This window comes from Anabrus simplex, chromosome X (genome assembly GCF_040414725.1).
Source record: "Anabrus simplex isolate iqAnaSimp1 chromosome X, ASM4041472v1, whole genome shotgun sequence".
Lineage (NCBI taxonomy): Eukaryota > Metazoa > Arthropoda > Insecta > Orthoptera > Tettigoniidae > Anabrus > Anabrus simplex.
The window spans coordinates 215,399,020-215,411,070 of record NC_090279.1 but is presented as its reverse complement, the minus strand read 5'-3'; the positions used below and the strand labels follow the sequence as shown (position 1 = coordinate 215,411,070).

The 12,051-nt window shown below is 41.1% G+C and overlaps 1 protein-coding gene across 1 annotated transcript in view; it reads right to left on the bottom strand.

Moving 5' to 3' along the window:
* Positions 1-12,051, bottom strand: part of LOC136886351 (carboxypeptidase D) — a 165,738-nt gene that overhangs the window by 141,138 nt on the left and 12,549 nt on the right. Inside the window, exons 2-3 of the mRNA XM_067159090.2 lie at positions 8,317-8,552; positions 1,427-1,596 (exon numbers count right to left, since the gene is read on the bottom strand). Coding sequence (XP_067015191.2) covers positions 1,427-1,596; positions 8,317-8,552 — 406 coding nt within the window. The remainder of the gene's footprint in view (positions 1-1,426; positions 1,597-8,316; positions 8,553-12,051) is intronic.

The following is a 12,051-nucleotide window of genomic DNA, read 5'->3' as shown; positions in this document are numbered from 1 at the left end:
AAAGGTGCATTAGAGTTTCTCAAAACTTAGTATTTACCGTAAAATCCACAAATACCACCTGCACCCTTTTTTTTGCAAAAATACTGCTTCTGAAAATCGGGTGCAGGTCACATTGAAGGCTTTCATTATCACGGTCTCATAACAAACTGTTCCGAATCCGTGTCAATGCAGGAACAGAGACTTGACGATGATCAAAATCTTGCTCCGCTGCTCACTTCCACATTACTGGAACTATGCAGTGCACCAGCTGATTCTTAGTGAAGAAGGATCGGCATTAACAAGTGATGAGATGAAGTCTATGTTTGTGGCCAAGTACTGTGAGCGAGGAACTTCAAGTTGTGGTAGAAGCTGAAACCATTGCAAATTGTGCCACCAGCAGAAAAACATAATATTGATGAATAATGTATTCAGGATTGGAGGATGGAGAAGGAAATGCTATTAAAATGCACAGGTGAGCAGTGAGCTCTCTGAGGGCAGTGTACAGTTCCTGAAACTGAAGAAAGACTTGATAAATATGTGACTGAAATACATGAACTAAGTTATACTGTACCAGCTCAGATGTGCCCACTAAAATTATTACGCATCACAAAGGAGGTTAAGGAGGGTCTTACTGTAAGGCATGGGTGGGTGGATAAGGAAATTTTGTTGAAGAAATAGACTGTTTAAACAAAGGCGTACATCTATTTCACAACTTCTCCCAGATGCCTACGAAGAAAAGTTGACTGCCTTTCTTTGCCAAAATATTTCTTTGTGTAAGCAAAATTTCTGTTTGCTTTCTCACACCAGGAATGCTCACCAGACGCTTGCGTATTTTGAAATACCACTAGAAAATAAGTTTCACATCAAGGCCTCTAGAAGTGTTACAGTGAGATGAGGTGGTAACAAAAAGCAATGGTGGACAGTAATGTCATGCGTGCGACCCTCAGTTTGTGGCCCTGAAAAGAAAAACACATCCAAAAAGGAACCTCCCATCTGGTATTTTCAAATCCAGCTGGAATGGCAGTGTGCTAATTCAGGAATTGTAAGAAGCAGACCAACAATTATGTCACCATTTCACCATCTGATGATACAGCAAAGACTCTGAAATGCGTAGCAGAGTAAATCATTTAATAAAACTTGTGGCTGAAACAGTTTTTAGTATTTTATAAAGAATCAGTTCCCAGTCACGAACACGGCCTAAATAAAAATATTGTTATGTTTAAGAATATTTTTTGTACTCTCTTCTGTTATCCTAAGAGGAATGGGCACTGAATTTTGCACTATCCCCACAGGACCTTGCCATAAAAGTTATATTTAGTAAAAATTTCAAGCAATCTGTTGCAGAGATTTGAAAAATGCTCCCAGAATTGTTTGCAGGGAAACAAAAAAATGCTCAAACCATTGATTATGCACAGGCCTGAGGTATAATGAATCAAGCGAGACTTACCAGGAACTTCATACCAGTTGGCTCCATTCGTGATGCCTCCTTCAAAATGCTCAGGCGGACAGCCAGTGCCACGGTGCATGGTGAGATGCGCATCGGCATACAGATGGGCTAGATGTTTGAAGAGCGCATCGTCTGGAGACTTGCTCTCCTCACAACACTCTCGACCCGTGCTGCAAACAACAAGAATACCACTGAAAACTTCCTTTTAAAGTAGATATTTTTTTTTTCAGAGTACCCAACAGGCCAAAAGTAACACACGGGCAACGTTACTGACAGTTGTTCCAGCGCATGGTTGTACCCAGCCATAGTCCTAGTTATCACGAACTATTCTTAAGTAAATTTTTGAGTGTGAATAATGAGCCTATTTATAAACCAGGTGTATGCATAAGTCTTTTCCGGCTTCACTAAGAAATGGCGCCAGCAAACAGTACACAGCGGAGGAATTTGACACATACATCAGTTCATTCGTCTAACGTTAACCTACCAACACATATAAGTTGAGTCCGCCAAACACTAGCGTCTGTGTAGTATCGTTCAGTGATCATGTCGACGTTTGTGCCTAAAAAAGAACATTTGCACCATGCATTGCTTTCCTTATTTAATCAAAAGGCCGTGGAAAGTCATCTTTTTTTTTGGTAGAAACATATGCTGAACATGTTCCATCGATCAGAACATGCGAGACATAGTTTCGACAAGTTAAATGTGGTAGACCACAAAAGTACGAAAACGAGCAATTACAGGCGATACTGGATGATGACCCAAATCAAACTCAACAGCAATTGGTGCAAGCATTAAATGTGTCACAAGAAACAATCAGCAGACGTTTATGAACAGTGGGGAAGATCAATAAACTCAGTAAATGAGTTCCACACAATTTGAATGAACGGCAAATAGAAAATCGAAAAGTCACTTGTGAAATCCCACAAAAGGAAATCATTTTTGTACCGAAATGTGATGGGTGACGAAAAATGGATTTATTTTGAAAACCCAAACCGGAGAAAATCGTGGCTGTCATCTGGTGAAGCTGGTCCTTCAACATCGAGGCCAAATCGCTTCAGCAAGAAGACCATGCTTTGTGTCTGGTGAGACCAGAGCGGTACTGTGCATTATGAATTCTTGAAGCCCAGTGAAACCGTTAATCGCCAACAAATGATTAATTTAAATCACGCATTGATCAAAAGACAACCAGAATGGGCCAGAAGACATGGCAAAGTGATTTTGTTACACGACAATGTGCTGTCTCACACAGCAAAACCAGTGAAAGACACATTGAAATCGCTTGATGGGACATCCTTCTTCCGTACCCGTCGTACTCACCCTGACCTGGCGCCATCTATCACCTCTTCGCATCAATCGGGCACGTGCTCGCAGAGCAGCACTTCAGCAATTTCGAGGAAGTTGGAAAATGCCTCGACGAGTGGTTTGCCGCAAGAGACAAGCAGTTTCTCTGGCAAGGTATTCATAACTTACCTTGAAAGATGGGCGAAGTGTGTAGAAGCCAAGGGCCAATATTTTGAACAAACAAAAAATGAACTTCCCTTGAAAATTATGCATTTCCTTTACCACAAAAACTTATGCATACACCTGGTATTACATGTTTTGTTTATATATTTGTGCTTTTTACACACTGTCAGTGCAAATAATAACGGTCTGTTAGAATAAAGTAGTAATAACTATAAACATATGTAAACAGTTATGCAAACATTAGCAAAACAATAACATGCGCAGTGCACTATCCCCATTATTATTTATCACCATCATGATGAGGAACATTAAGAAAATGCCTGAACAAATTTCAATGGAACAAGTACGGTTGAGACTCAAGAAATGGAAGTTCCAGGAATTCAATCTCAAATGAAGCCAAAACAGGTTTTTTTTTGCTAGTGGCTGTACGTCGCACAGACACAGATCTTATGGCGATGATGGGATAGGAAAGGCCTAGGAGTTGGAAAGAAGCGTCCATGGCCTTAAGGTACAGCCCCAGCATTTGCCTGGTGTGAAAATGGGAAACCACGGAAAACCATTTTCAGGGCTGCCGGCAGTGGGGTTCGAACCTACTATCCCCCGAATACTGGATACCGATGATATAGATGTTGATTCCCATAGAAAATCTGAAATATTTGTCCTGAATGAGTAAGTTTATAATACCAATATAAATGGTCCGTTATTGGACATTATAAATTTTCCAGCTAACTCATTCTTGGTTGCCAGCGTTTCGCCCTCGTGTGCTAGGGTGGGCTCATCAGTTGGTACCTAACACACCTACCAATACGCTGGCTAGTGCATACCGTGGAGGCCACTGCGTAGGCTAACTGGAGCCACCGGCAGTGCCAATGCACTAAGAAACTTTGTCTCATTAAAATTGATGCCTGCTTGGCCATCAGATGATATAGATGTTGAATCCCATAGGGAATCTGAAATATTTGTCCTGAATGAGTAAATTTATAATACCAATATAAATGGTCCGTTATTGGACATTATAAAATCTAAGTAATCGGCCCCTCATAATGGTACTTATCGCTAGAAAAATAAAACCATGGTATATGTCATGTTGCGGTACTAATCAAGAGTAGTGTAGGCTCGTGGTATTCCACACATTATGGTACTACTCACAGGTAATGATATTCGCACATGTATTACAGACCTACTGTGTTTTGCACATTGCGGCGCCATTGACAGGCAACGCAAACCTATGATGTTCATCACCTAAGTGTACTAACCACAGGGACTCGTACTATACCGTGGTGTTCCTCATATAGTGGGTACTAATCATAGGCAAGCCAGAACCATGGGTTCCGTCATCCCAGGGTGTCGCTCATATAGTGCTACTAATCACAGGTACTGTAAAAGCCGTCGCGCTCTCGTTTGCTAGTAATCACAAACCTATGTGGTACTATGCGCAAGTAAAAGCGACCCCGCGTGGTGGTACTAATCACAAGGAGTTTCATGGTTCTAATATAATCATCCCTTGGTCACCCCTTTTAGTCGCCTCTTACGACAGGCAGGGGATACCGTGAGTGTATTCTTCGTCTGCGTCCCCCACCCACAGGGGATCTGAACAGAGTTAACACTCATTTTAATCAAATGGATACTTCAATATACCAAAGACAACAAACATGAAACTGACAAGCAAAAAGCTTGAGTGGTGTTTTCAAAAGTACGAAAGATGAAGATATAGTTGGAATTCAAGGACAAATCAGGGTGGTAAATACTCATTTACAGGAAGAGGAATCTGGGATTGGAATTATATGCCAAGGGAGATATTTTATAGGTGAAGCTTCCACGGTGAGTAGAGTTATTCAGTTCTTCGTCCGGTTCGGCAAACTGTACGGAATGTACAGAAAATAACAACAAGGTTCAACCCAGAAGAACTACATAAGGAAAAAGATGTTTGATAAATGTCCGACTTCTTTGAAGAAAAGACTAGCAAAACAAACAATAGGGAATCTGCAACGTTGGTGACAAATTATTCTCATTATTTGCAGAACCAAGGGATGTGAGTGAGAGCAAGAATTAGTAACAATACAGTAGTATCGGTATAAGATTAATGAACACAGGTTATGGGACAACTACTCAACAGCAGCGATTACAGGTTGGAATACTTCACAGATCAATGACTCTAGCTAGAACAAATAACAAAAAATATTTTTTTTCTTTTGAGCATTGCTGAAAATAAAGTGAAAAATATTCCACAAATGAAGAGCAACAGGCAGGATTCGAGCGTAAGCAGCTGTGTATTATCAAAGCTTCACTGTATTTAAATCCACCTAATGTTTGCTTCTATCCTTTCTACCTTACTGACTTCAATGTGTATACTTCACTTTATATATCTATACTCCTCATGGCTTTACTTCTAAATTGACGTTTCGCAAAACAAATGAGCATTGCCTTATCTCTGTTGCCAGCGCGCTGCCGCTGCGAGAACAGCTGATGCACTACGACCGTGGTAAACAGCCCTCGTAAAATGTAACACCATACCCAGAAAACCTAATGAATCATGATTGAAAAGTGCGATTGAAAACAAATTCACAAAACTACACTTACATCCGACAGTAAAAAGAGAGTACATTATTGATTGATGTTTGTTGCTTAAAGGGGCCTAACATCGAGGTCATCGGTCCCTAATGGTATAAAATGAGACGAAATGAAGTGACAACTTAAAAGTCCAAAATCCTCCACTGATCAGAATTCAAAGCATGAGGGCGAAGAATGAATGGATGGATGGACGGATATGACAAACGATCAGTGGATCCGACCCATAGTGCCTCACATGGACAGAGGCTGGCAAAAAACAATAGTATTACTGACCAAGGGACTGCTTCTATAGCACAATGCTGAATCGATTATGCTCATAGGCGAATCGGGTCCAAAATCCAGGTCATCGGTCCCTCATACGGGTATTTATTGCTAGGAAAGTAGAACCATGGTATTTTTGTCATGTTGCGGTACTAATCAAAAGTAGCGGGGACTCGCAGTATTCCACACATTATGGTACTATTCACAGGTAGTGTAATGTGCACATGTAACACAGACCTATGGTGTTTCGCACATTGCGGCGCTATTTACAGGCAACGCAAACCTACGGCGTTCCTCACGAAAGTGGACTAACCACAGGGACTCGTACTATCCTGTGGAATTCCTCACATAGAGGGAACTGAGCATAGGTAAGGCAGAACCATGGTGTCACTCATATAGGGGTACGAATCACAGGTACTGTAGGACCCACCTCCTGATTCACACGCTGTCGCTACTAATCACAAACCTATTGCGTACCTAACACAGTGGTACTACGTGCAAGTAAATGCGATCAATGGTGTTCCCTGCGTGATGATACTAATTACAAGTAGTCTCATGGTCCTAATTGGATCATCCCTTGGTCGCCCCTTTCGACAGGCAGGGGACACCGTGGGTGTTTTCTTCCTCTGCGTCCCCCACCCACTGGGGGGTTTTGTGCTTGGTCCGTGAGAGGTATTTTATTTCCCTCAAGTCCGCCAGCAAGCCTGTTAGGACCCTCCTATCCGCCACCTGGGAGTATCACCTCTCCCCCTGCTATGCAGCGTAGTAGGTTCGTGGAAATACATTATTAAGAATAAAAGAGAATGAGGAAATAACACATCACTCAGCGCTAATGGCTGGCACAGGAAGGATGTTACGGCCTACAAAGGCAACACCCCACTGTACTCAGAGTCACTTCCTTGTCACTACACTGACACGCTGAACACGCACGAACTAAGTACACTAACGAATATTCGGATGAAGTGAAAACTACAGTTATTTTCATACACAGAACTATTACGTCTGTATCGTACTAACTTATGCTATGCTAAACTGTAAACTACGTTATACTGCGCTATACTAGAGATAAAGACTAATATGAAAAACACTAATTACTGTAGAAAAATGCAAAAGACCGCGAACCGTACCAAATACCATAGACGCTGAGCGAGATAGGTTAACCATCTGGTGAATGTAAATATTAGCATTGGCAACTAGGTTTTGAGATTGCACTCTGCCGATGTAAGTCGATATGAATTGCAGCTTGGGATTGGTTGGATGTCTATGTTTCAGCGCATAACCTGCTGGCCTTTCGTCCAGCGAGTCCCGGGTTGGATTCCCGGCCGATTCGGGGATTTTAACCTTCATTGGTTAATTCCAATGACTCGGGGGGGGGGTGTTTGTTTGCTGTCTTCAGCATTAGAATTCATCACAGGTAGGGCCCCATTCTCATACGCGCGCAGGTCACCTATACGGTGTCAGCTTGAAAGACCTGCACCACACCTCTTTGGAGGCCACACGCCACTAAAAAGCGCATATCCACCAGACAGAGCCAAAATCAGCCAAAACGTCAATTTAAAAGTAAAGCAGTGCAAAGTATAAGGATGCCTAACCATCCAGAGAATTCACTCATTGATATAAAACCTCCACTCATAAGGAAGGGTTGTTGAGTTGACGAAGAGAATCTGGATGAAACCCACAGCACAGACCATGTGCAAAATAATTCATCCCATAACTGCCTGTTATCCTTTGAATAAGGGCGTAATACCTGAAGAGTGCACCTATAAATTGCACTGTTCATAGCAGGAACACTGTAGTACCTGTTGTCAGTCTTATAATCAGTGTCGACCTGGTTGTTGTTGTTTTACAGTCTAGAATAGCGAGTTACTCTACGTAAGTCTGTGTTCACATCCTTAAAGAAGCCATGCAACCTTGAAAAGAACACTGTCAAAAGGCTGCTTTTTTCCCTCTATTGTTCACTCAGACATACGTTAATCAGCAAGTATTTAAAGAAACTATAGTCCTTTTGTCTTGAAAGTTTACTGTTTTCATTTCTGTTTTCGCTGTTCTGTTCCCAAGTTTTATTCAAGTGAACTTCCATTCTACACTGCCTTCAATTTATGTTAGTTGTTTATGGGGAAACATGGTATGTAAACCACAGGCTGTTGTAAAACTTTCAATAAATAAAGTGACAGAGAACTTTTTAAATGAAGAAACAGAGAACCACGGAACAGAAAAAAAACGCTTCGCTATACATTGGCAGGCAAATTAGACGGGAGCTGTATGCCCTTTTCCAGCAACGTATCAGAGGATACACTATAACAGTGGAAGAAGAGACACTAGGGTGTGACAGTGTCTTGTATAACTAATATAACAGGTGTTACAGCATTCCTAGAATGGGGTTCTCCCATGAACCCTGCAAATTGCAGGTGTGCACTCTCCAGATGTTTCAAACTCATTCGAAGGCAATGGATGGTTGCAAAACTTAATATTTTACACATTTTCCTTCGGTTTCATTACTGTTCTCAGCCGTGTGTTTCATCAAGATTCTCGTCGACAACTCTGCTACTCTTCCATGCTAGCAAACAAGTTTACACAATATGAAACTTACTTACTCTGAATTATCGAAGGGGTAGCTGGCAACCAGTGCTCCTCCGTGAAGGTTCCCAGACAGAACAAACGGGTTCTGCAAAATCCACGTCATCATGGCAGCCGTCTCCGCCTGCCTTCCAGAAAACAGATTTGCCTCGTTCAACCGTCGATCAAACTGATCCGGGAAATCCCGGTTTAGGTCTACGTTTCCTGCATTCTTTCTGCCTGTGTATGCCGACAGCGACTCGCAGTTTCCTTCCTGAAAAGAGCATAAGTAATAAAGATCATACAAGAAAATGAACACACTACAGAGCCAGGTTGATGATTTTAAAACACAGGATTAGTCAAGTCAGTGTATAAATTTCTGAGGGCCTGGCGGACTGATATATAATAGCTAGGGGAGGTGACTTAAAAGAGTTTTGAAATCAGAAACTTAGCATTTTCATTTGCATATTTAGCATTTTGTAGCACTTACACATTTGTGATTTAGTCATTTAGAGTGTTCTGAATAAAAAAACAGAATACGAGTTATTTCTAATAAATAGGTAATGTCCTTTGATATGAATAACCCTTTCCCTCTGGCGTAGCGGGTATGATGGTTCACCGAGCCCACTGTACGGGATACTTGTCTGTCGACTCGTTACGTGAGGAGAGGACGGGCAGAATTTAAAAGTATTTTATTTTAAATGCATATTCGGCAAAATGCTTACGACTATATATTTAGCACTTTTCATTCTCCTCACGTAGAAGAGTTATGATACTCGTGTTAAAAAACAGCTGAAAAAAACTTACTAATTTTTCAATCCGGAATTAGCTGCATGGAACTTATGTTTCTTCAGATTCAGGTTAAACTTTTTCCAATTTAGTTTTCTGCTTGGTGGTTCAGGTACCTGATCTTCATCTTCAGTCGAATCATCAAAGTAGGCCAACCTTTTAGACGACAAAGCCGTAACTGGAGTAGATAACGTGTCTGAAGTAAGTGGTTTGATCAAAGTCGTTCCGTCACCAAAATCTGATGACAAATCATTATCATCGTCATCTTCTTCAAAGTCACTACCCAATACGAGGGCAAGAGCTTCCTCCATCATCAGGCCTTTCACAATTTCAAAGCAATCGAAAGCACAAGCACATCAGCACAGGGAAGCTACTACACGCGAAGTGAGTAGCATATCGGACACACTGCTTTTGTCTTCGAACGGGTTACTCCCGTCTTCTGGTGATCATAGCCCTAACTATAGACTCCCAAGATACCCACGAGAAACCTCCAAGGCCGAACTTCCACAGCAATCTATTGTAGTGAAACGGAAAACAGCTGAAAGACACGCTACTTCTATAGCAGTCGACCAGCTATGAGGCACGGCTCTAGCACAACTGCTACAGCAGTCAACTGGAGTGAAAGTGTTAATGTGAAATTTAAACTGCATTTCAATGCAGATCAGTGGTGATTATGTGATTGAACTTACTGGGTTGTTTTCTTTTTAGAGACATCAGTTCAAAACCTGTGAATGACCACAAGGATACTGAATTTTTATAATTTAGGCGATGATAACCGCAAATATTAAGATCATTACATGGAAAGGTACAACTAAATGATTTACCATTTAGGAGTAGTACAGGTGATAATTTAAAATTGTCACCACATCTTTTAAAATGTCCACTATCATTTTTTCTAAAGTCATGTTTTTCAATATTTCCCATGTATGTTTAGGTACACTGCCTCTGCTTCGAAATAGCGGATCCATACGGACCAGTTTTCTGGGCAAATGTTATGTCTCTCACTCAGATATGGGATGCTCTTCTTTTCCTGGTCAACTTCCTTGGCCTGGGATAAGTCTCTTTCGAACCGGATGCAGAGTAACAGCTGTCTGAGTCTGCTGGTGGATGATTGGACCCCGTGGAAGAGATAGTGTACTTCTTAAACTCTGCACTTGAAATCTCTCAATGCAGAGACGGAGATGACGGGTGTTCCTGAGCAATTCTCCTTTGCGGCAGTATCTTAAAGCATGACCAAGAGTCTCGTTCTCGCCGCAGCCTGGATGATGGCAGAGGATTGTGCCAGGAACTGCTCGAACTGCTGAAATGTTGCACGACATTTTGAGAGCATTTGCCCATTCAGAGACTGACAGTCCTTTCCTGTTACTTATCCAGAAGTTCCCTTTAGGGTGATCGGCACAGCATAAACTTCGTCTTTTCCTCTTAAAGAGTGCAGTCCAAGTGCGGAAGCTTTGTTCTTGTAGTGCAGATCACTAATTTGCCAACCAGTCAATGGATTATTTATTAGTATCCTTGAGTGCACAAACCACTCAAGAAGAGTTTTTAAATTTAAAAAATCATCTGGTTCATGTTTCATAATGTCACTTTTTGAGTCAATTCTGCATTTTAATACATTTTTAAAACACATTAAAAGGGTTTAGAGGCTGTGAAAAATGAAAATACAGGAGTACAAGCCTTTATAAGTACTTTGTGTAATATTCCTATTACAAAAACACCTCACACTGTAGCTGAGGCCATATACGAATATTATTATTGTTGTTATTATCAGCAGCATTTGAAGTAGTTGTCACGGCAGCTAACACAGCATGTCACAGGAGGTAGCATGATCATACCAAGAAGCTTTTCCTCACAGAAGACAGTCATAGTGTTGGTAAGTCACGCCCAACACACCTGTTGTGGAAGCTGGTGCATTACAACTCTTGAACACTGCCATGAAAGTGTGCTGATACTCCACAATGCAGGTACTACAAACACTGCCTTTCCTCAACAGGAGCATTATTCAAAATGTTGTGTAGATCATGATGCAAGAAATAAGAGATATGCACACCCATTAAGTCCACTAGTAAAAAATGTCAGAGATCGCATCGTTAGTAAACATGTCAGGCACTGTGATAAATCGTTCAAATGCTTCTAGTGATGACAAGACACTGTTGACATCCACTGTGGAGCCCAGTATATGGTGCATAAAGCATGAATGATATCGTAACAGTTTCAAATTGTGATTTTCCCCCCGCCATATCTCAGAAACGGCAGGTCACCCAATCTACATTTATAAGGACTTTTCTCCTCATTTCATTGCCTTATAATTCTGAGTGTTACTACACTACAAAGCTGGAATATGCTTGCTGAGAATCTTACTGGATTCAGTAACCAAATACAGTAGTCTTTGTATGAGTGGAAAAAAAACCCATAAGGTAGTGTGAAAATATTAAAAGCTATAGAAACGGACTTGGGACTTTACCCACCCACTCTCATGGCTGTTAAACAATAAAATAAACATTCCGAATGTTTTCAACTGGACTCTCTTATCAACATCAATAGCTGCTTATCAGGTTAGTTTTTGTCTATTTCTTCAGGTGGTACTGTTAAAATTAATATAATGTAATAAAAATAAAGTAATATACCTGAATGTTTCAATGTTTTTCACTGAAACTTATCTCTCTCTTTTTTTTATAACAATTTGCTTTACGTTGCGCCGACACAGACAGGTCTTATGGCGACAATGGGATAGGAAAGGCCTAGGAGTAGCTTTCATTAAGGTACAGCCTCAGCATTAGCCTGGCAAGAAAATGGGAAACCACAGAAAACCATCATCAGGGCTGCCGACAGTGGGGTTTGAATCCACTATCTCCTGGATCCAAGCTCACAGCTGTGCGTCCCAACCGCAAGGCAACTTGCCCGGTGACACTTTTACCAAATAAAAGTATAGAAAAATATTAATAGTTATCTTACAATTATTAATAAAAGCCAATGGAAAATCAACA